Source organism: Stegodyphus dumicola, chromosome 8 (assembly GCF_044657685.1).
Source record: "Stegodyphus dumicola isolate Sdum_Otavi_A_Nest chromosome 8, ASM4465768v1".
In the NCBI taxonomy this organism is placed as follows: Eukaryota; Metazoa; Arthropoda; class Arachnida; order Araneae; family Eresidae; genus Stegodyphus; species Stegodyphus dumicola.
The window spans coordinates 123,537,168-123,563,555 of record NC_140775.1 but is presented as its reverse complement, the minus strand read 5'-3'; the positions used below and the strand labels follow the sequence as shown (position 1 = coordinate 123,563,555).

At 31.2% G+C, this 26,388-nt stretch overlaps 1 protein-coding gene across 1 annotated transcript in view; it reads right to left on the bottom strand.

The window, feature by feature from the left end:
- Positions 1 to 26,388, bottom strand: part of Fcp1 (RNA polymerase II subunit A C-terminal domain phosphatase Fcp1) — a 75,045-nt gene that overhangs the window by 9,288 nt on the left and 39,369 nt on the right. The window contains exons 3-5 of the mRNA XM_085822352.1: positions 25,024 to 25,111; positions 24,811 to 24,936; positions 4,539 to 4,783 (exon numbers count right to left, since the gene is read on the bottom strand). Coding sequence (XP_085678478.1) covers positions 4,539 to 4,783; positions 24,811 to 24,936; positions 25,024 to 25,111 — 459 coding nt within the window. The remainder of the gene's footprint in view (positions 1 to 4,538; positions 4,784 to 24,810; positions 24,937 to 25,023; positions 25,112 to 26,388) is intronic.

Here is a 26,388-nt window from a genome sequence, read left to right as displayed (position 1 = left end):
ATTTTGTCACATATTTCTCGAATCTTCTAGACTTGTGAGTCTATAAATCTTGCCTTCAAATCCTTCTAAGCTGCAATGCCTAAAATCCTAAAGAAAAATTACTCTTATGAATTCTATAATAGCAAAAAGCCAGAAATATTTTGAGGAAAAAAATCAGAGTGGAAAAATTCAAAATTTATTTCAGAGAGAAAACTGATGCATATTCTGAGACAATACTGTGCTTTATAACATTATACCTTTTTTTTTTTTTTTTTTTCAGATTCATAATATTGTATAAGTGGCCAAAATGGAATTTATAATATGGCAGCAAAAAATAAATATGCTTTACTTTAATGTTATTTCTTAAATATAATTACAATACATTACCATTATTTTAATCATATTTACCAATGTTATAATGTTCTAAAAAAATTGTCGAAAAATTCTCAGATCTCGGAATTAAAAATTTTCTATAGAAACTGATCTTAAAATCGCCAAAATGTTGATAAATCACCAAATTTAGAACCGTTTAATAAAAGAATTCACATCCCCAAAAACCAAACGTTGTTTAAAAGCTCTTTATTGGAAAAAATGAATTTTGAAATGCTTATGTTTCACTTCTTGCTTAGAAACTCAAGTATCCCATCATTTATAGTAGAAATAGAAACAAATTATAACCCATGAACCCATTCAAACGATAACCATATATGTCAGTGAATCCCCAAAAACATTCCCCCATTCTGTTGGATTAAACGAGAAGCTGTTTGGACTACATTCATGGCCAATAGAGTAAACGAAATTAGAAAACTAAGTAGCATAAATGATTGTTATTACATTCCAGGTTCACAGAACCCAGCAGATACAGCTTCAAGAGGATGTACAGTACAACAATTAGTGAAGGCTCAGTGGTGGAACCGGCCAGAATGGCTGAAGGAAAACTTAAGGATTGACACTTATTATGAACTAGTGCAACCTGACAAATCTGTAATAAATTCGGAGAAAAGAAAATGTGCCATAACTGTTACCAACTTATAAATACAATGGATTTAGTCTACAACAGATATTCTTCATATAAAAAGATAGTAAGGATGATAGCTTGGATAAAACGATTCTGCAAAAATGCTAGAAATTTACCTAAAGATCGTATTTTCGGTAACATTACTTTTGCAGAATATGCAGAAGCAGAAAATATTCTTTTAAAATTAATCCAAGAGAAAGTATTATTGCAACCTTTTGTGGATGAGAACATAAAGACAAAACAATTGTATCATTGCAACCTTTTGTGGATGAGAAAGTACTGATACGAACTATGCCAAAGATCTCTCAGTTTCTCTGAGAGATATAGAAATTTTCGATTTCTGATAATTCTAACTCCCAACCATGTTATTACCAACCTGTTAATCAAGGAAAAACACAAAGAAAATTCCCATGCAGGTATTCAAGCCTTAATGGCAATTTTGAGAGAACAATTTTGGATTCTCAAATGCCGGCATACAGTTCGTCATGTAATAAAAAACTGTGGTCCCTGTAGATGTTTTAAGGTAACCAATTTTGACATAAACTCCATACCATTACCAGAGGAGAGAGTAACAGACTCTGCAGTTTTCCAGATTATGGGTGTCGATTTGGCTAGGCCTTTATACCTTCGAGGCCAGAAGAAGGCATGGATAGTGATATTTACATTCGCCGTTTATCAGGCAATACACATTAAAATTGTTACTACTCTATCCACAGAAGCATTTATGCAAAGCCTGAGAAAATTCATAGCTCGGAGAAAGAGACCAAGTATTATATATTCAGACAATGGTACTAATTTTATGGGAACCAATAAACTTTTCCAGAAAATTAATTGGAAGGAAGTGGAGGGAAAAGCCATGATTAAAAAAAATTAAATGGGAAATTTAATCCTCCTACATCGGCATGATGAGAAAGACTCATTAGAATTGCAAAGGACATGTTGAAGAATATTTTAGGCAGGACAAGCCTAGATTATGAAGAATTACTCACTGTGTTATATGAAGTTGAAAATGCCGTCAATTCCCGTCCTTTGACATACATATCGGAAGACATTCAAGATTTAATGCCTTTAAATTCAAATATGTTTTTAAGGGACAATGTAGGAGGTTCTATGATTGAACTTGATCACATAAATAGAACAGAGCTGAATACTTATGACAACTTAAAAATTCTAAGAAAGCCGGAAAAATCAAGAAACAAATAAAATTAGGAGAAATAGTTCTGGTTGGGAATGAAAACAGTAAATGGATTGATTGGCAGCTAGGAAGAGTAATTAAGCTGTATCCAGGGAAGGATGGACATGTTCGTGTTGTTCAAGTAAAAACAAGGAACGGTGACATAGTAAGACCTGAGTAGAATATTTATCCTTTAGAAATGGGTGAGCAAGCAAACAAAATGACGGTTTTGCAGTCCATTTCAAATGGAAGAGTCAAAGCTGAAATCTCCACTAGTTATTTCCAGAAGTGGGCGAATAATACATAAGCCAGAGACTTGTTCTGTGATGTTGAGTACAATTCCGTCATACTCAAAGTGGGGAGATTATTACAAAACCACAAGCTGATAGACAGAGGGCGCTGACTAACAGTGCTCGAGCAATGTAGATGTTTTTGAATAAAACAGTTGAGAACTGAGTAACGAAAAAAAACGGGCCTATGTAAAACAAATGAAAAAACTGTAACAAATTTTTGGTGAAGTATAAGTTTTGTAAATAGACTGTGATAAAGTTTGTTCTAATAACTTCACATTATTGGATTTGTGAAGATCTGACAGTCAGACTGAAAGTAAGTACAAAGTAAATTCAATTTACTGATTTGACACTTTGTATTTTTACGTAACGTAACACTAACTTTGGTATTATTGGCGCGGGGGCAATTTTTTAAACTGCAAGGCTGTTGTTGCAAATAAATTTAAATCTAGGCACTAGCTGAACACTTTTGTTGTGCAGGTGCATTTTCTGTCTTTATTTTAAAGATAAAGCAATGCTAACTGCAGTCTTTTAATATAAAGAATCCTCTTTTATTTTTGTACTAGACTGAAAAAAAAATATGAATCATTTTATACTTTTTCATTCTTTTTTCACCAAGTTCAATAACTATGAATATAAAGAATATATATATATATATAAATGCACAGTATTTATTCTAAATACCTTATGATTTTAAAAATAGTAATGACAAAAACTGTACTTGCTGGGATAATATCAATTTAGACTTGTTTTACTTTGTTTTTTTACATTTTCTCATTTTAAAATACACATAATATGGGATTAAAATGAAAAATAATTAAACAGAGTATTAAAACTTAAAAATTAAATACCTTTTTAAACAGTAAAGGCGAATATAAAGTATCCATGTGATTTAAATAAGGTTACCAATATAAATGCTTCTAGCATTATAATCTTTAAAAGAATCTTTAGTATTTCATTTAATTTATAATTTACTAACTTGCTATAGTTCACAGCTTGAAACATTTATATATATATATATAAAATGTTTAACTAAATTATTTCTTCTCTAATTTTACATAATTCATTTACTTCTATTTGAATGGAATAATTTTTTAAAACAATTTATTTGAAAGCAAAAATATTTATTATAAATAAACATTATAGGCTCTTTCAGTTTCTTTTAAATTAAAAAAAAAATAAAATTAGTGTATTGTAATGAATGTGTAATAAAAATAAATTTATTAATAAAGAGTTCAATCAATTATAGATAGAGGAATTTTCAATTGAGTACATGCCAGAAAGTGATACAGCATTTATTTTCCTCAAAATAGTTTTTCTCTTACTTAATAATGCTGGAATAAAAATATAAAGAATTAAGCAATTTTTTAAGCAACAAAAATTTCTAACTAAATCCATAGCTGCCAACTTTGATATATGAACAACTGGGAAGTACTTGCATGAAAAGTGGGACTTCTGGGAGGTTTTCATACTTCTAAGGTAATGTCATTTCAAAAGAACTCTGTATGTATAATATATTACAGCTTAATTAGGTATTCAAATTTTAAACTTTCAGCTAAATTCATTATATGCAATTTTCTGAAATTTTTATTCTAAGAAAATCCTGAGTAGGGGGGGGACCCTTTTACTTACTTATTAAAATACTTTTAAATGTGGTGAAAATAAAACTAACAATTAATATACATACTATATTATTGTTTGAATAAACTTAGTAATGTATGCAAATATTAACCATTAAATACCAGATGAATCTTCATTAAAGTTTTGTAAATGTCTATAGTAGATTAAGATAATTCAAATCAAACAAAATTTAATAAAAAAATTATGCTAAAAAAACAGGTGGTATGAGTGAATAGAATTTGCATATTTTAAGTCTCATTAATTCAATCATTTTCATTTATTACGTAAAACCATTTTCTGTAGCTAAAAATTTAAAAATGGCAGATTCTGTGAACTACAGATGGCCAGAAGATGCGATGAAAAAACAGGAGTATCCGGGTAAAACACAGTTGGCAACTATGTAAATGTTTAATAAACAGTTTTAAGTTTTAATGAATGAAATCATCTCAGTATTTACTTTAAATTTCCAGTCTTTGAAGTAGCATCAAAGCATTCATCTCTGGACAGAATGCGGTGGGAAAAAAGCTTACCATCAGGATCTAAAATCTGTGCAATTTTGTGAGCATAAAGTCTTGCACCAAATGTACAAATATGAAGTTCATAATACTTCGATATATTCGCTAAAAATGTTGCTGTTCCAGGTCTTAGCTTCGTATGATACCATGGAGAATAAGGCCCATAGAGTTGAAAGTGATATACATCCTAAAATATATTCGGAAATGTTTTAAAATAAATAATACTGAAATAAAATATTTGAAAATTCTATAAGGATGAAACTATGAATTTTGTAATGCTGAGACAAAGTGCATCGAAATTTTGCTTCCAAAATATTAAATATTATAATTTACTCTGGGAGGGGGGGGCTATGATACATATAATATTTTGACATAAACTGTTCAGATACCAACTTCTACCTCTTTGAAACAGTATTTTAACCTTTACATAACTTTTCCAGATTACTTAACAATTTAGTTCTATACATACTTTTTCATCCTTGAAAATGTAGTTCTGCTGATTGGTGATCAAACTTTTGTGCCAGCCAAAAAATGCTAATGATACAATAGCAACTGTATGATAGAATTAACTCTCAAAATATAGAAAAGCACATTACAATTAGAGACAGTTTCAAAAGAAATAAAAAATCATTAGTGCAATTTAATCACATTGATTAATTATAAATTTACATTAATAGATCTCCCCAAGTCTGAAATGTTGCATCCCCACTATAAATCGATTTCAAATTACTATCACATTACAGCTATTTTTATGCTGGTTCTCCAACTCCATGTTATTGAATATAATAATCTGGATATCTACTCTCAGCAGCTGGCAGATTTTTAACAATTATAATAGGTAATTGTAAATACTTGATGATGTCCATGATGAAAAGTAAATGTAAAGAGTTGCTCGAAATTCTTTGCACTACGCAACAAAGTTTACAATTATTAATGCAAAATTGCCTGTCAGTGACACCAACATTTCTAGGGATGGACTAAATATCAAAACTTGCATAAAATATCATATCACAATTTTAATATCTTTTGGATGTAAAATGAATTTGTTGCTACATTTAATACGGAACAAATATATATAAATTTTGGAAAACAGCATGAAACAAAAATCAATTTTGGAAAACAGCACACTCACTTAATGAAGCAGCCACCATGCTTAATCACTAAAACTGGCAAACATAATTTCCGAATCTGTAAAATGATAAAAGCTTATGTTGTGGCTGCTTCAACAGAAAGTAACCAAGAAAATAAAATAAAAGAACACAACAAAAGTGCATTTTAATTTCAATGAATATGTTTGATTGCTGAATGAATGAATATATTTATTGCTGGTACTGAGAGCATAATAAAATATAACTGCATAATATAGACAGTTTTTAAACCCAAAATGTGTACTATAATTCTATTCTGTTAACGACAATTTGTTTAAAATGGTCTTGAAATATTTTGTATTAACTGCTCCATGCACAAAGCTCCAAAAACAATTTTACTACATTTAGCTGTAGATGCAGAAATGGGGTGGGGGATCAAAGGCAGAAGGTCAAATTTAAGGGTCCAAGACAGCAAATTCTATTATTATAAAATACAGTAACTGCATTGATCTCTAAATAGCTAATTTGGATTCACATATTTAATGATATATAAGACATTTTAAAGTATGTGCTCAAATTCAGAATTCAAACGGTAAGAACAGTTTCTGTACTTAAATGGTATGCAAGATAGGATACTAACTTAATTGTAGGGCATGAACAAGACCTGCTATTGAAAAAAACATAAGAGCCGTCAATAAAATAAATAACTGATGAAATAATAAAAATTACCACTGACGCAAATTAAAAAATTATTGAAATTAATTAAATCCACTCTGTCGATAGCACACAAACCACAATAGAATAAATGAGCTTTTTAAAATTCACTATATTAATTTACCATAGTGATAATCTGGTGCTAGGTTCACTTAACAGCGTTATATCTCCTTCATTTTATAACTCAGAATGCAAAAAAATTATATCATCTGAAGAATTATCTAATTGTTGCCACATGTTGTATTCAAATATTATAATAAATCTAAAACGATGTATAAAAGAAATTAAACCCTCAGCTTACAATGACGCTTCAGAGGCGTCACAAGGTTATCGAACCAAACATGAATAAGACGCCTCAGAGGCATTGCAAGGTTATCTGCCCAAACATGAATAAGACGCCTCAGAAGCGTCGCAAGGTTATCGGATGAAACATGAATAAGACACCCCAGATGCGTTGCAAGGTTATCAGCCTAAACATGAATAAGACGCCTCAGAAGCGTCGCAAGGTTATCGGCCCAAACACGAAAAAGACGCCTCAGAGTCGTAGTAACTCTACCGGGCGAAACATAAACAAAACATTTCAGAATGATAGGAGTTGATCGACAAGATCAAATGCTAGCGTGCTTCCCTCTTATGAGAAAGTGTATGAAGGGGTATCGGAAAATTTTCTTTTACCTGTTTGACATGGCATTATTTAACTCTTTCATTTTGCATAACAAGATAAATATTGAAAAAAGACAGGGATATGCAGAATATAAAGTTAAAATAGCCGAATTATTATTGGAAAATACACCATTACGGAACTACAACCATAAAGGACAGTTGTCAAATGGAAATTTACCAATAACATTGCAGGCTCAACAGTGGAGTCATTTCCCCAAACATATAGATCCAATGGCGTCGAACCAACACCCAAAAGGAAGATGTGTAGTTTGTACAACAAAGAGAGACAACGTGGGAATGCAAAAAGTGTAAAATTGCATTACATGTACCAACATGTTTTGAGAGATATCATACTGTCAAAGAATACTAAAGTTTTGTATTAAAACAAAAATGTTATTATTAATGGATTATATAATTTGCAACAATAAATCTTTTTTTTGTTTAATTATCAACCAACCGTAATTATTTATCAAACATCTTGCAAAGTTAATTGTACCGTGCACGTGTATATACAAATCGTAGGAAGTTTGCGATTTGCACAGTTTCTTACGCTGAGCAAAGTTGTTTATTTTTTATGTCCCTGCGCATGACCGATTATGGTGTCGCTTTTGGCCCGCACATTTGGAAATTAGATCATAAGGGAAGGGGTGTTCTGAATATATATATGTATAAATGTCTGTAGAGTAAAATAAGAAGAAATGAAGTACTATTGGTACGTATCTAAACTTAACTGGATAGAAATGCCCTATATGCATTGGTTTGAGTGGACTTCATATCATGAAAATTTATTGCTCCTTATAAGATTTGTTTAAAGTCAGTAGGTCTTGGAATAATGAAATTTGTATAAGTCTACATTTAATTTTTTGGGGAAAATGAATCAGAAATACAGCATGTATTTATTTTAGAAGTTAAAGATAAGGGTAAATGTGCAAATGGAAAGTGTAAAACCAAACAAACAAAAAAGTTTCGGATTTTAAATTACGTCCAAAAGGGTGGTTTTTTTTACATTTTGTGGGTTACCTTTATTTATTAAATATCATGTTCTTTCACTTAAACCATAAAATTCAGTTCAACAACAATGTTGCAAAATACTTTTGAAATGAGCATATCTTTAGAATTTTCGATACACGGTTCCACACGTTGTCCACAAATCCGGTTATTAAAACATTATGGATATTGGCTCTGTGGATTTCAGACTTTATATTATATAATGGATATTTAGAGAATTTAAATTCTATAGCATTTTTGTAAACTCATTTTCTAGACAAGCCCTTTCTTTAATTTTAATTTTCTTTTCCCTACTTCATATTTCTCCTTTGCAAGAGTAGCAACACTAAGATTCTTTAATAAAATAAAATATCTAATTCTGCCAAATGTGTATAAAGTAGTTAAATGAAATACAGTACAAATTCCGTAATCCGGATGTCCATTATACGGAATGATCTATAATCTGGACCTCAAAGCCACAAACTTACACATGCCCGCTTCCGATAGTGAAGAAAGTGACACAGAGGTTATTGAAAACGAAAAAATTTCAATTGACAAGTTCGTCAGTATTCTCGACACAGCAATTATAGGACTTGAACAGCGGAACTTTGTAACTGAAGAAGAAATTATGTCTGTTTATAGAATTAAAGAGAAAGTATTATCACATAAAATGAAGCAATTTAAACAACTTACATTGAAAGCAATGTTTAATAAAGTAAATATTATGTTTCTTTTTTTTTTGTAAATTTTGATACCCTTTAGATCATAATTGCTCTTTATTTCATGAATTATGGTTTCATATTTTTAATTGTATAATTTCTGCATGACATCTTACCAGATTTGAATTGATGATCTATATTGCGGAAAATCCCCTAATCCGGAATCACCGAAGTCACGATGAGTCTGGATTACAGACTTTGTACTGTATATTCCTTTTAAGCGATCATAAGGTGACTCTTCAGCAGACCAATTATAACTATAACCTCCCCCCAAAAAGGTACTTGTAAATCCGCCCCTTGCCCCATCATTATTTATTCAGATTATTTGGGTTATTAGGAAGCTTTAAACCATAGGTGTCTAAACTATGACCGTTTGAGGGCCGCATTGCAAAGAAAAAAAAAAAAAAATTTGCAGGGCCATGCATACAATATTTTTTAACAAACTGAAATAAAAATTAGCTCTATGTTGTTTTATTAAAATAAATTAACTTCTTTTTATTATTAATTTTTTTAATTTGAATTAGATATGTGTAGCTACATATTTATTATTAATTTGTAAAAGTTTCATTTCATTTAGTTTGGATTTCATAAAGATGGAAAAAATTCAAATTAATGAGATGGATGAATTTGCTTCTTTTGAACAAGCAAATCGATATCGTGTTCAATAGACAAGGTATAAGTTCTTAATGCATTTTCAAGATATTTGTCAGTGATCTTTGTCCGATTTTTGTTTTCCGTGTGCTTCATTCTTGAAAATAATTGTTCACAAATATAGGTACCGCCAAAAGCTGAAGACATTATACAGCATGATTGTGAAATTAGGATAGTTATCGCGGGGTAGTTAATCATTATATAACTCCAGCAAAGAAACATTTTCAAATTTTTCTTTCAGTTAAATGTCAATTTGCTGTTCAGTGCATTCCATTTGAAGATTTGAAGGTAATTTACTTATTTCCAGAGAAAATGGAGTAGGAAATATGTTGAAATACTCTTCATTTTTTCGAAAATCTTCAAATCTATTTTCAATTTCAATTAAAAACTGGCACAAAGTCCCTAGAAATTAATACTATTCTCCTCAATAATAATAATAATAAATAATTTCTCCATCCAGTTTTCATTCTCCATCCAGTTTTCATTAAAAACTCTTTTTCCATCTTCAATTTCTTAATGTTATGCCTTTTTTTTTTAACAACATTGAGGCCATCTAAAAAAGATTATATTAAATTTATAAGCAAATATCCATAATAAATATGAATTATTCACAACTTTTTAAGAATTAGGAACTTAAAATACAATGCCATATACTGCATGCAAATAGTGTAATTCGTCAAAAATTCGTATACATATTTAAAATTTTTTAAAGTTTAACAACGGCAAATCGACTTTGACAATTAACGGTTGATTATTTTTGGAAATGTAAAAATCGAGCGGATACACACAATTCAAAACGTAAATTCTCATGTGTGGTGAAATATACCACATGGAATGGTTTTAGGATGTATTTAAGTATGTATTTTACAAGTTGTGAACTTTTGTTAATTGCAAAGGTATAAATTAAATTACATACTAACTAATTTGTATAGCTAATAATGTTACTTATAAACCTGAAATTCTGGTTCCGCAAATGCCAAAGACAGCTCCCGCAAGAATGAAAGACGCAATAGTACTCCCTTACAATGATATAAACCTGTAGTGCCATCTAGGTGCAAAACGAGACATGAAATATGAATATTGTAATATTCTTAGCCTACACAGAGAAAAAGGCGGGATCTGTATTGAAAATAAGAGAAATAAACTTATGCATGCTATTTTCACGTGACCTGTATTACGAGACGCACTTCGCATCCCGTGGAAATTGCAGGAACCATATGCGGAGGGTTTTAATACATCATGACATACTAAGATGTTTTTATTTTTAAAAAAATGTCAATGAATCGATTATTGATGAATCAAATTCAAACATTTATTTTTTAAATAAAAATGTGTGAATTTAAATAATTTCATAATTTGCATTTGGGCTGCACTTTAAACATTAATATTTTTTAGTACATTTAAAAAAGATTTGGGGGCATTCAATAGGCCTCACACAGTTACATAACATCAATGTCTAAAATTACTTTCTTAGTTTTCTGCATAGCTCCCTCTTTGACTTTTTCACACACAGCAAAGTGACCCATTAAAATGTCACTGAGCAAGGGAGGAAACACTTGTCACAGTCTTTATACCATTCCTGAATGTTATTATTCAAAGTGACACTGTTACAATCTCCCCCCCCCCCCTTATGTTGTATTTTGCGAAAACCAGCAGCACTTGAGCTTCTAAATCAAAATAGCAAAACGATGAAACAGGAGCATCTCTGACTCTATCATTCAATTCTGCTTTTTTTTGTTGTCAAGAGTTTAAGTATGGCAGAAGCATTCAATCTTCACTAGAAAATCAGTGTGAAGTTAGAAAATGTTTAAGTATGAAGAAGATACATCAAAGACTCCTTCATGGAAGAAGTCTAAAGCCTGGTAGGATACATTTTCATCGGTTAAGCTGGACCAGATGAGAACTGAACATTTTGTATGCTGTGTAGTACTTCTCAGTGTGGACAAAGTGACTGAAGCAATATGTACAGCACAGGGGACATAAAATTCAATGAGACAATATTTCAGTTACCCCAGCATGGACAGCAGGATTAAATGCATGTCTCATACTTTCAGTAATTATGGGATTGTTTTGCACTAAAAAGAAAATAAAAGAGAAGAATGTTCTTCCTCCTAAAAGTTAAATGACTTCTTGCCCACTTTAAAATGCTCAAAAAAGATTTTATTATTATTATTATTATTATTATTATTTTTTGGTGGGGGGGATACCAATGCATCAAACAGAAGCAATCATAACTTTTTCATAATTTGCATGTAATAATTCAACCCTTTAAAAGCAATGCAGAATAAACTTCTAGACTCTGTTGAAAGTGTTACGAAACATCTATGACAATTCCTGGTTTGGTGCTGCAGAACTTGTTGGATGTGAATTATGAACTCAGATAACAATATGAACTTTAAAAAACACATATTCAGTGTATCAGTTGCTGAGTAGTGATAACTTAAATTTACTGAAAGTTAAACTGACAGATTAGATATTGTTGTTAAACATGTAATCTTGAAGACATACAGGGTGGTCATAAAAAAAACTTCCCTAATATATGAATTTCTAATCCCCTATTCCCTCAAATAAGTGAAATGAAATTTCAGATACTATTATTTGAAGGCATGTGGTTCAGAATGTGATGATTTAAAACAACACAGCTCTCACGATTATAGCATAATTTTTTTTTTTTTTTTTTTAAATTTTCAAATGGCAATACCAACTTTTTTTCGAGCGCAAATTTATCAGGGCAATGAAAAACCACAAATGGCTTTGGAACGACACACATATGGCAAAAATTGATGGTGTAAAACATTTGCAAGCATCACTGTAAAGCAGTGCTTCGCAACCTTTTCTCACCTGCGACGCACAAAAAATCTTTCTGGAATTTCGTGGCACACCAAAAGCTAATGTATATATGTATTGATTTATACACAAAATTTACAATAAATTTTTGTTTTTAATTTGAAAAATATACAATTATAAAACCATAACATATTTATTTATATGCAATCATAATAATTATCAATGTGATACCTGCACTTAAAAAAAGTTATATATTTTTGAGTTCCGAGTTATCAAGGAAGTGCCGAAAAAATTCAAATGCTGACGCACTTACAATCACACACACAACCACACAACAGTGAAATATATAAAAACATTTAAAATAGACATTATTAAGGAAAAAAAAAATTGTCATTGTGTATTAAATACATGATAAAAAATTGCAAAATGTCAAATACATGTATTTGATTGCGGCACACCTATATCCTACTCATGGCACACCGGTTGCAGAGCACTGCTGTAAAGGACCACTGACAACACAAGGGAGGGAAAAAATGTTTATTTGAAATAAGTTTTTAATATGCCTACCTTCACGTGGGCTGTTAACAACAATGATAAACGTTAACTTTGCAGAAAGAATCTGCATAACTTCAGGTTTTATGGCACCTTTCAATTCTCACAGATCTCATGGATTTGATGTGTACACTTTAGATTTCAGATAACTGCAGAACCAGAAATATATCAGAGTGAGGTTGAGGAATCATGGTTGCAGTAAAACTGTCTTGTTATTGGAGATGACTTCATCTCCAAAGTGCTACTGCAGCACTTCCCGAACACAAATGGCAACGTGTGGAGAAGCATCATCTTCCATCCACACAATATCATTAATACTGCAATTCTGGAATTACGTAATTTTGCAACATTATTGTACATCAAGCACTTGTGATGGAGCATATTTTCATATTTGTGGAAGTGACCTCTTTGAAAAAGTACAGACTGATAATGAATGTGCTTGAGATGACCACACACACAGCTTTGTGTAAGGCACTGGTGCCACTTCATGAGAACTTTTGTAAGCCCAGTGAACACAGTACTTAGAGTTTACATTCTAACTTAATGTGAAATGTGCTTCATATGTCCATAATATCCACAGCAGCCACCTGCTATCTTCATTGCATATGATACAGAAAAAAATTAACACATTTGACATAGTTGCTAATCTCCAGGTTGCAACATCTAGACATGCTGGAATAAATAATGAAACATCCACAGAACAGAGTGGAGTACCTTGAGGACTGTGGTTTTTGGTACATCCAAACTGTTGGCAACACTTCTTGTACGAGTAATGTGCAATAGACTGCTGTCATCTATATTACGCATTTCCGTAACAACTTCAACAGAAACACATGGTCGCCTGTATTGCCTTCTATCACACATGTATTCGTTTCTTCAAATTTTTTACCAAATCACGAACACGTGCTTCATTTTAGCTTATTATTCACCTGATATATTTTCTGCTTGTTTCAGCTTATGATTCCGGCACTGCTTCAGAATTTCAACCGTTCAGACAAAACAGCTTTATCCAATTCACTTTGTTGTTTTCCTGTAACTGTCATCTTGTTAGCATGTTTGAGCAACAGGTTGAAGGAACAATGTTCACACATTGCTTATTAAAGGTTTTCCATAAGAAATGCTTTGCGCATAGTGCTCTGTTATTGGTGCTGCTACTGTCCTGTTAATTACGCAAAGCATGTCAACGCATCTTTTCTCTGTGTTATCATGGGTCCTTTACAATCCTCTTCTTTGCAAATGTTTTATACTGATAGTTTTTGAGATATACAGTCAAAAATCTTTAATCCGGATGTCCATAATCCAGACATCAAAGCTACAAACTTTCTGCGCATGCGTCAACGCATAATACGTTCACGTATGCGCATTTGATGTATAACGGACGGCATAAGCTAAGCTAAAATTATCTAATTATCTATTTCAGTTAATGTTGCAGATTGCATTGTTCCTTAATCTTCTAATTGGATCTGGCTTATTATTTTTTGCAGACTGTTAGAGCAATTTTATAAAAGTAAGCTTGAACTTTCGATTATGTCAAAAAGAATTTCCGATTCTGGAGCTACCAAAGGATCTACAAAGCGAAAGCATGTTCCGATGTCCATCAAACAAAAAGTGGAATTGCTGCATAAAATGGATAAAGCCATATCCTTTGATTCTCTAATCATTCTGAAATATGTTTATCAATTTCACGCTGCTCTGCGGGGGGTTGCGGCGTGCAATGAACTGGAAGTTCATCTGTCAGCGCTATCCTTATCTTCGGGGCAGATGTTTTTATTTTATTCGGCTTATAATTCCTTACTAAATGTAGTATTTCATCTCGATGTACTCCGTCTTTGATATGATTTAAATCAAATTCCTCGTCATTATAAATATCACAAATACACATCAAATAGTTTTCTGGTTGCAATTTTCTAATTTGCATAATGTATGCTTCAACTATGCATAATGTATGCTTTACGCATGCGCGCGTTGAAAGAAATGTTTAATAAAGTAAACAAATAAATATAAGGCCCCCTCTTCCTTTTTATAAATGTTGATACCCTTTAGATCATAATTGCTCTTTATTTCATAAATTCCGGTTTCATATTTTTTAATTTCATAATTTCTGCTTTGCCATCTCACCAGATTTAAACTGATGATCTATAATTTGAAAAAACGGATAATCCGGAATCGCCGAAGTCCCGACGAGCCCGGATTAAAGACTTTTGACTGTATGTACTGTTTCAACGTCATGTATGGTTTTGGAATTTTATGTTTGCTGTATAATTTCTTTAAAAATAATACATGCTGACAGAATTTAGTAGCAGCATGCTTTTATTTTATATACGTAACTAACTTTTATTAAGTAATTCAGACAGGAAAAAGAGTAATAATACCTCTAATTCTTTAAAAGAAAGAAAATGATAGTCTTTCTTTTCTGCTGAATTTTAAAAATGACAACTTTTATTTGTTTATAAGTCTCTAATATACTTAAATCAGTATACTGATCAATTTGCACATAAAAAAAGTGGGTACTGTTATTTGAAAATTTTCCATTGTAACCATATTCATGAGAGCTTTATTATTTTAAATCAACAAAATATCGAGTGCATACTTTCAAATAACAATATTGAAATTTCATTTCAATTGGTTGAGCAGATAGGCCACTAGAGGTTCATATATCGGGGACTATGACCACTCTGTTTAATCACTTCTCTGCCAAAAGAAGGTAACAGTTCAGTTCAATCTTTGAATTTGTGAATATGGAATAGGTTGAGAATTTTAGGCATGTTTCAACTAAATGCCTCTCATTAACATCAGCCATTTTTCAACTGCTTCAGAGTCGGCAAGCATTTAAAAGTTGTTTCAACAGTATTGTCAACTACCCAAAATGATTAACTAACATTTGCATTAGAAATGCCCAAGAGGAAGCATGTGGCCTGAAACCTACTTTAATTTCTTTAGTTATGTTTGAAGTTGGTTGGAAATGGTAGTTAAAATACTAGAAAGGTCTGATTTAAGTATACTAGAGACTTATAAACAAATAAAAGTTTTCATTTTTAAAATTCAGCAGCAAAGGAAAGACAATCGTTTTCTTTCTTTTTCTTTTCCTTTAAAAGAATTAGAGATATTATTACTCTTAATCCTCATTTTTTCCTGTCTGAGTTACTTTTGAAATAAAAGCATGCTGCTACTAAATTCTATCAGCGTGTATTATTTTGAAAGAGATGATACAGCAAATATAAAATTTTTTGGCACCATTTAACACTCTATCAAAAATTCTAAATTATTTAAAATTATTCTAAATTATTTTTAAATATTTTGCGATTTGGCCCTCAAATTTCATACAGTGTTAACATAAAGGATATGTTGTTTAATAAATAAAGCTACAAAGACAAAAAATTAATAATAATAATAAGAAAAGGTGTAAGTCATTTTACTAAGAAAATGTGATAACTGAGAAAAGAGAAAAAAGGATTAAAAAAAAAAAAAAAAATGTATAGCAACACTCACAATTATTTCAGAGTTTCTAAATAAATGTGTTGTTATTGGGAAACTCATAAGGGATTTATATTTTAAATACAGTCAAAAGTCGTTAATTCGGACACCCATAACCCGGACCTCAAAGCTAAAAACTTTCTGCGCATGCGCCGCATTGACACATGCGCATAGGCGTTTACGCGTGCACATAAGACCCTTACTACTGTGCATATGCGTGTGCGCAAGCGCAGAATACATTTCCGTGTGCGCGTTTAATGTATAACAGACGGTATAAGCTAAAATTATCTAATTATCTATTTCAGTAAATGTTGATGATTGTGTTGTTCCTTAATTTTCGAATTGGATCCGGCTTATTATTTTTTGCAGACTGTAAGAGCAATTTTATAAAAGTAAACTTGAACTTTTGATTATGTCAAATAGAATTTCCGATGCTGGAGCTCCCAAAGGATCTACAAAACGAAAGTATGTTTTGATGTCCATCAAACAAAAAGTGGAATTGCTGCAAAAAATGGATAAAGACATGAAGGTGACAGAGACGTTAGTGAAAATGAAAAAATTTCGATTGACAAGTCAGTCGGTATTCTCGGCACAGCAATTACGGGACTTGAACAGCGGAACTTTGTAACTGAACAAGAAATTATGCCTGTTTATAGAATTAAAGAGAAAGTATTATCACATAAAACGAAGCAACTTAAACAACTTACATTGAAAGAAATGTTTAATAAAGTAAACTAATAAATATTAAGCTTTTTTTTTTTGTAAATTTTGTTACCCTTTAGATCATAATTGTTCTTTATTTCATAAATTACGGTTTCATATTTTTAATTTTAGAATTTCTGTATGCCATCTTATGAGATTTAAACTGATGATCTATAATCCGGAAAAATCGATAATCCGGAATGGCCGAAGTCCCGACGAGTCCGGATTAACGACTTTTGACTGTATAGTCAAAAAACTCCACTATTTAAAAGAACTGTGTTGCCACTCGGCAAAGCATAAGGTATTTGTTTTTCAAATTTAATAAATTCAGCTATTTAAAAGAACTGTGTTGCCACTGCCTGATGTAAAATATTTTTACCTTCCATGAGCCAAGCTGTTGCCATCAGGTGAAGTTAAGACAATTTGTCTTTTAAATTTAGACTTTTATTGATTAAAAAAAAAAAAAAAAAAATTAAAAGCAATAAATACAGTTCTTTATCTCTCTTATTAAATTATTAGCTAAACAGAACCCACTACAGGGTTCGTAAACATTTCCCCACATGGAAATTAAGTACTTTAAAGGACCATTACCAGAAAAAAATTAAGGTCGTATCAGAAAATGGGAACTGAAAAATTCAATTAAAGATATTATCTATACTTGAATTTTAATTTTTTTAACACCTAAGAATAAAACAGATCTGTAAGTAGAATGCATTATTATTAAATATAATTTAATAAAAATAATTAAAACAAATATGAGAATAAAAACAGTTTTGTAAAATTTATCAAGTAGCATTAAATATTTTGCACTTATAATAGTTGGACATATTTTAAAGATTAGTGATATTTAATTTACCTTTTACTAACAGATTTATGGTGATTTTTTCTTTTATGTCTCGTTTCCTCACATATGAGCAGTCTAGAGATTAAGTAAGTAGCAAACGGAGTTTATGCCAAACGGCAGTGGTTAAAATGAGAAGTAAAATCACAATCAGCATGATCTGCAACATAGATTGGCTGATGTCACCACTGCTGCTTGCTTAGATAGAGACGTGCTGATCAGAACAGACTTGAATGCCTGATGTTGGCATGGTCGGTAAGTTTCGAAAGTTAGTTACATTCTGTTTGTCTGATAGAATTAGCATTGTAGCTTCGTGTACGATTCCTGGAGTTGTAATCCAGTTAACCTACTTTAAGGTTCCAATATGCCAGTAAAGCACCAGAGGTGATAAGTTGTTTTGTATTATTTTAAGTCTCTGTAGCTGTAAAGAATAAGTTTTAAGCAGTAACTTGCTTTAGTTATGTTTTGTAGCAATAACACACGACAAAATATTGATGATTTTTTTTTTTTTTTTTAATTTGAAAACTTCTCAGGCATTTTGAATAATTTATATCAATTTCCTTCTCTTTAAGCTTCTTTTCTAACAATAAGAAATTTGTTGAAATACGCAAACCAATGTTCCCACTGCTTCATCTCCTAACTTGTCAATGTTTCAACAATATACCTATGAGGTTTTAATTGATCTCATAAAAGTTAAATATTCCAAATACCCTGAAAGACATGACACAAATTATCATTATGTCTGAAAGTAACTACAAAGTCAGATACAGATTTAAATAAACATCTTTATTTAAACAGAACCTATAAATGAACTTCCTTATGCTAACAAAATCAACTACAGCTTGTGGTGATGTAACTAAACAGGAATAGTCAAATTCAAATTACAGGGTGTGTACACAATTCTGTACATGGAAATTAAGTACTTTTAAAGACCATCAATGAAAAAAAATTAAGGACCTATCAAGTAAATAGGAACTGAATAAACTACAGCAACTATCTACACCTGAACTTTACTTTTGTAATTTGCAAGAATAAAGTAAACCTGTACTTATGATACATTATTATTAAACTGGAGGGTCACTTTTTTTTAAGCAGGAGACCTCGCCGACACTCACACCCTGGACTTCTTGAATACGCCTCAAGTATGCTTCCAATTACACCATGAAGGCGTGCGGAAAGGAGGGAGAAAATACCTTATAAAACATAATCTAATATTAACTTAATCATCAAACAAATAAAATTCACATATTTTTTTCAAGTAATTAGCATTAAATTATTAAATTTCTTGACCCAGTTACATTTTACACTTATAGATCCATATATTTTAAAGAAAATTAGTGGCTTTTTATTTAGATTGTACTAACAGTTAGCTTTATATTAATTCTTCCTTTTATGCCTCATTTTGGCACATACTTACATATATGCAAATTTTATGTCAAGTGGCATAAGTTAAACTGTGAAGTAAAATAATAATCAGCATGACAAAACAGAAGCTTGCTTATTATTGCTTGCTTAGAGACAGAAAGCTGCTGATCAGAATAGACACGAATGCCTCACGTTGGTTAGTGTTGAATGTTAGTTGCACTTTATCTGTTAGTGTCATAGCTTTGCTGAAGTTGTTACCCAGTTAACAGTATTTAATATGAAGTTCCAATAAGTTATAGAAGTACGTAGCTTATTCGGAAACTAAGTACCGTTTCATTCTAGAGCCGTCGCAGCGCTGTGGTAGGCGTCCCGTGCATGCACACTAGTCTTTCTTGTTCACTGACTTTCAATTGCCGCCATTTTGGTTGCTCTATGTTGTGTTTTCAGTTTGCTGTGCACATTCAAAATGTTTAAGACAATTAGTTCTCCCGCTGACTGTGAGATTCGTGCCGTGATTAAATTTTTGAACGCGGGGAATGTTAAACCGGCCGAAATTTATCGTCAAGTGACAGAAGTTTAAGGTGAATACGCGATAAGCGATGGATGGTGAGAAAGTGGGTAAGAATGTTCAATGCAGGTCGAACAAATGTCCACGCCGAGGCTCGGAGTGGTCGGCCTTTTGTTGTCACCGATGATTTGGTAAGGAAAGTTGATGAAGCAATTCATGAGAACAGACGCTTCACAATGACAACTCTTTCAGAGGAATTTCCACAAATTTCACGTACTGTTTTGTTCGAAATTGTGTCTGACCGCTTGAATTATCGCAAACCGTGTTCCCGATGGGTTTCAAAAATGCTCACTGATGTTCACAAAACAAAGCGACTTGGTAGTGCCCTGACATTTCTCACGCTGTACAGTGATGAGGGAGAAAACTTTTTAAATCAAATTGTGACAGGTGATGAAACTTGGTTGTGTCATTTCACACAAGAATCGAAACAACAATCGATGGAGTGGAGACACACTCATTCTACGAAAAAACAAAAGTTCAAAGTGACAATGTCATCACAAAAAATCATGTGCACTGTCTTCTGGGATAGGAAAGGCGTTTTGTTTACTGAATTTCTTCTAAGAGGTAAAACCATTAATGCGGCACAATATTGTGAGACTTTAACAAAACTAAGGCGTGCCATTCAAAACAAACGAAGAGGAAAGCTCAGTAAAGGAATTGTGTTGCTCCATGACAATACTCGGGCCCCATACTGCTGGTGTCACTCAATCGTTAATTCGACAGCATACTTGCCAACCTATGACACTCAAAAATCAGGAGATTTTTTTTAAGAAATCGGGAGATTTTTCACAATGTTAAAAAGACTTTAAATGATGAAAATATAGTTTTTAATAATGAATTAATTTTAAATAGTAACTAATTCTTAAATGCAAGCAACACAAAAATACCTTACACATAAAAAACATTTTTATTACTTGCATCGTTTAAAAAAACGAAAAAAAAAAAAAAAAAAAACTTTAACCAGTTTTCGTACAAATGTTATAAACAGTGGCAGATTTAGCTTTCTTTAAGAAAGAAACGTCATAATTTTGTTCATAGCAATTGCCACGTAGGCCTGCTTTCGCTAATAAAAGTTTTTTTTAATGTGTCATCACGAATATTAGATCTAAATTTAGTCCTCGTTTTCGTAACAACACTGAAAATCCTCTCACACTCTGCATTACTATGGGGAACTGTCAAGATCGCCAACATAATTCTAGACAGTTCACTATATTTCAAAATTTCATCAGCATCTTTCAGTTTTCTAATTAAACTCCACTGGGTGTCAATCTTAGCTGATTTTATAACTTCATCCAAGTTCTCTAATTGTAAACTGCTGTTATGCAGCTGTTGGAACTCTTTCAATTTTTCCTTCTTTTTAGAACTCCTTTCAAGATAATAATAAATATCAACAATGTGTTCATCCACATTTATTGATAAAGAAGCTGCCCTTTTTTCAGCTGCTAAATTTAAGGGGCGACAGGTGCACCTCATAATCTGCAAATCTGAATTTTCCTAAGATGCCTGCAACACCAGTATTCAAGCCTACCAATACTGGTGTATTATCAGCACCAAGTGCTAAGCAATTATACAGAGGGACTACACTTTCTTTTAAAGTTTTAATAATTAGCTGTGGTATATTAAAGCCTGTCAAATGTCCTTCTAAAGTGGGGACAGAAAGTAAACTGCACTCAATTTCTGAAGACTCTGGATTATAAAAAGAAACAACAATTGGATACAGTTTTGAATTGGCATTATTGCTTCCATCCATAGACAGGCAGAATGGAGCTGTTTTATTGCAATCAATAACTGATGATTTATTTTTCAAACCCATTTCTTTAACAATTGCACCTGTTTTGGTTCTTGCACTTGAATATTTCTTAGGGATCTCACTATCGGGAAACATTTTTCTAAATAAAGCTGCAGCGTGATCCGATGCATTCAGTGGCAGGTTGTACTCCTGCAAAAAGGCAGAGAACAGACATTCTGCATTAATAACTTTTTGGTCCTCTGTTTCTGAAGAAAAATTTAATTTTCCGTTCTTTTTTTTTTTTTTTCAAAACAACTCATGTTATCCTTGTGTTTTTGTGTATGCAGATGTTTGAGAACGCAGATTTTATTTGTTTCAATAGACTAATTTGAAAATTTAAATGGCCATAAGTTATAAACACAAACTTTGATAACTATGTAATACTAGAAGCCAGTTAACATTTATTATGGAAGAGCCTCTACGTATAATTGTATTTAAGCATCCCACAGCTATCAGCAAGTTCTCATGCTGATTTGCATTACAGAGGATTTGCCCATTTTTATCAAAGTTTATTTTATTGTTGTTCTGAATTTTTCTATGCATTAAGTTCTTAATTCCATTTTATATTGCTTTACAGTTTAAATGCAGATTTTTTGTAAGTGTTAAATAATTAATTTTAATTCAAATTTCATGAATCTGTAAAAGAAAATGTTGGTTATATTTTGACAACAACAATTTTTACCGAAGATTTTCAAGCCAAGGATTGCAAAATATGATTATGACACTCAAGTAAATATTCCAAGAACTGTGAACTTTTACGCTTATTTTTTGAAAAAATTAGGACTTTTTTTAAAACAGAAAAATGAGCTTGTAGACTTTCAAAATTTCAGTAGCATTTTTAGTTTGCATTTCTTGTTCAAAATGATGTCTACAAGATTTTGCTATTTTAAAACATTTAGATTAAAATTTTATGATTATTTTTTTAAAATTGTATTTCCCTTGTTTCACTACTATTTTAATGCTTTCTTCTAAAAAGAGTTTTCTGTAGTTAAGTCTTTTGCTCTTTGAAAGGGGGGGGGGATATGCAAGATTTAAAAAAAAAAAAAAAAAAAAAAAAAAAAAAAAAAATCAAAATTATAATTTAAAATGCCTCTTAAATGCTCATTTTTAATTTGGGTACTTTTTTCCTAGTAATAACTTTCTCTAAACTGTGTCATATCTGAAAACATATTCCACATTATGTCATCTAGAAACTTCTGCATTGCCTATAAGTTTTAGCCAACCAGATTAACGAAAAATTTTACTATAAATATTGTTGCAATCCAACTACCCTGCCTCTTTCTCTGCCTGTGCTTGCTGGCTGAAAGATGTCTTTTGCTTGGCTGCTTTTGTTCAAAATGTAATGCACCATCATCAAAATTGTGGGGTGCAGACTGGCCCCCATTATGAAATGCAACAAGTAATAAAGATATATCTGGAATATCAAGTGATTTTGTGATTCTTCAAAAGTTCCCGGCATCTTCTGCTATGTAATTGATATTTTCAGTGATCTTCTAATTGTCAATCCACTCGAGAATGCAAAATAATGTCTTCCCTAGTCAAGCATTCATCTTTCATCAATTTACTGCATTTTACTTAAATCTTATCATCACATATATGCATACAGACATATTTAAGTACTTGATTTAAGTAAATCTACGTAACTTTAGCATTTGATTTTAACAGTTTTTAGAATTACATTATTTTGTTTAACTAGTCATTATATATATAGAGAGAGAGTAGTAATTTTTATTTAATGGCAAAGTGATTTTTTTTTTTGCTGATTGTTCATACACTTCTTTACTAAATGAAAAAAGCTAAAAATCTTAAAATTTTATTCTTCAACCCATAGAATAGAGTGGAAAAATTTTTTACACATTAAACTGTCGGGAATTTCCGAACTTTAGACCACTAGTTTAAATCTAGTAAGATGACTTGTTGAAATTATAAAATTAAAAACAAGAAACAGTTATTTGTGAAATAATAAAGCATTTATGATCTTAAAAAAAATCAAAATTTACCAAAAATAAAGCTTAATATTTGTTTGTTTTATTAAACATTTCTTTCAATATTTAAGGTTTTTCACTTTTTGTGCTAATACTTTAATTTTACAAATAGACATAATTTCTGGTTCAGTTAAAAAGTTCTATTGTTCAAGTCCTGTAATTGTCATGGTGAGAATTCCTAATACATTGCCAGCTGAAATCTTTTGTCACTTTCAAACAGTAGTGACAGCCTGTGGATTTAAAACCATACCATAAAATTCTTTTCCATATAAAGAGGAATTTAAATTTGATTTTGATGAAATACCTGTAATAATAACAGCCTAAAAAAAATAATAGGCCATATGAAAGCAAAAAGTTAAGGATAAGTACTATTTACTAAGTTAACTAAACTTCAGAATCTAATTCTTTCTCTCTTCCCCACAGCTATTTCCCACATCCCGCTTCAAATAATTATATCTTGGGGCTTCACTTATTGTTTAGGTCAGATAGAATAATGTTAACCTCCTAATGGGGTCGTTGCAACAGTTGGTGCAGCCATACTCGGCCCACTGATTTAGATGCAGCAAAATTTTTAGAATTTAGAGGAACATCAAACAGCGAAAATTAAGGAAGGTAATTTTTTCTTTTTTTTAATTTAAGAGAGGCATTGGAAAAAGCACTTAGAACACAAAGAGATAATACTGGGTGGCAAAATTCTTGCCTCTCCCTACAACCAGTCAAAGGCTGAAAGCATAATCTTGGTCCACATCAATACAATGCCTATATGTATTGTTATTGGCTAGTGTGCCTCTGTAGCCAACAGGTGTTTGAAAGTGACATGCAGAATCTCAGTTAGACAAGAGAAAAAAATCAAATTTGCCATACACCTGTTTACCTTTGTTGGGTATTACATTATTTATTCCTATAATCTGTATTTTGTATTTTTTTTTAAATCATTAAATTGATTTACATTTTGGCTGGTGGTCTGGATTTGTGATTTTGTACTACATTTATTTTACATTTTGTTTTCATAATTCCTTATTAATCAAGATGATATTTAGGTCATTGAAGACAACAAAGTATTTCAAATAACACGGTAAAGTATACCAAGTGACAACAAATCTTACGACCGAAAGCAGTTTCAATTAAGAGTGGTTGGTTCCCAGAAGCTTTAAAATTCTTGAACTACACAAACCTTTGTTATTTATTTTAATAACATAGGAATCAATTATCTAACAAGTATATTACTAACTCTATTCTTGTTTCACAAATAATAAAAATATCACAATTAAAGAAAAAAATCAAAATGAAATCGCATAAAAAATTTGACATGACAACAGTCATACATACCGGTAAATCTTTTAAAACATTATCATTGGTTGTGTGAATAAGAGTTTGATCAAGATCAACCAAAAGGACAAGTTTTCGGTTTTTCAGTAAGCGGTCTTCATCATCTTGTCCTAGTTTCTCAGCTTGCTATATTAAAATATTTAAAAACATAATATGTAAATACAAGTATTTTTGTAAATGTTACACTACAATAAAAGTTTAAAAATGTAATACCTCAAGGCTGACTTTTAATTCAGGAACAACATGTACCATACTAAAAGTAGTAGATGCAGTAAGTTTGGCAAAATTATCCTTATCTAGCCTAGAACATATGAAAACACAATTGAATTAATATTGTGCAACTCAAAATATACTACCATAAGAAAGAATAAAATGACATTTTTAAGGGCGGGGAAAGTAAAATTTCACTGAAGTTAAATACGAGAACACAGAGGTTGATGACATACTTTTTGAACAATTTTGATGAAACTATGAAGAGATCTATAACATTCCAAAAGAATTATTTGACAGTAGCTTATCTTTAACTATTATCTGATTGGAAAATAATACATATTAAAAAAGTTTTAAACTGTTTATGAAGGGGGATAAGTTTGTTCTTTTTAAAGAAAAATATTCTTATTTTGTATTTAGAAAAAAAAAAAAAAAAAAAAAAAAATATATATATATATATATATATATATATATATATATATTAATGACATTAAGTCATAGAATTAACATACCTAAATGTAAAATAATAGTCCATTAAAGATAAAAAAATGCCAAGCATTGCTTTAATGCAGGGAAGAAAAACAAAAGCTATGAACTATCTGAAGGAGATAAGTGGTTAATTAAAAATACATTAAGAAAGTACAATCATAGTAACAAAAAGTATTTGGTAAAGAACTGAAAATCATTCATATTACGAAGAAAATGGAATTTATGTGCAAGAGAATTCCCACTGCAAATACTTCTTTTCAGAAGATATTGCTAAAATTTCACTGTAGCATTGGCATGTTAAAATTAGATACAGTTTTAGATGCTCACAAAGTTTCTGCTGTAACTCAGCACTGTATTCTGTTTTGGCGATGACACACCAAACCAGAAGTATAAACAATTGCAAAAATAAGACAATACATTTCCATAAAGTGAATATCTCATTTTGAATGAAATTATTCTTTCCATAAATTTAAGAAACATGAGCTAAAGAAATAATAATATAAAAAAAAAAGTAATAATTGCCGATTTATCATTTGCGCCGTCTAACGGAACAGTGCCTACTTATTTTGCGAGATTAACGAATCCATATATAAGCCAAACTATTGATTCCCCAGCCTTTCATGAACAGTTGTGAGTACTTTTACAAATGTAAGGTACTGCGAAAGGTATTGACATTTTAAAGAAAGTTCAAAAATGGAAATGTTTTTGATTTGAAGAAAAAAATTTTTTCTGTCACAACTGATGGAGCTCTAGCAATGTTAGGAAAATATGCTGGCTTTGTAAACTATTGAAGAAGGAACTTGGAAGACCACTACTTTCATTTCACTGTATAATTCATGAAGAAAATTTATGTGCAAAAGTCTCTTCCAAACAGTTAGT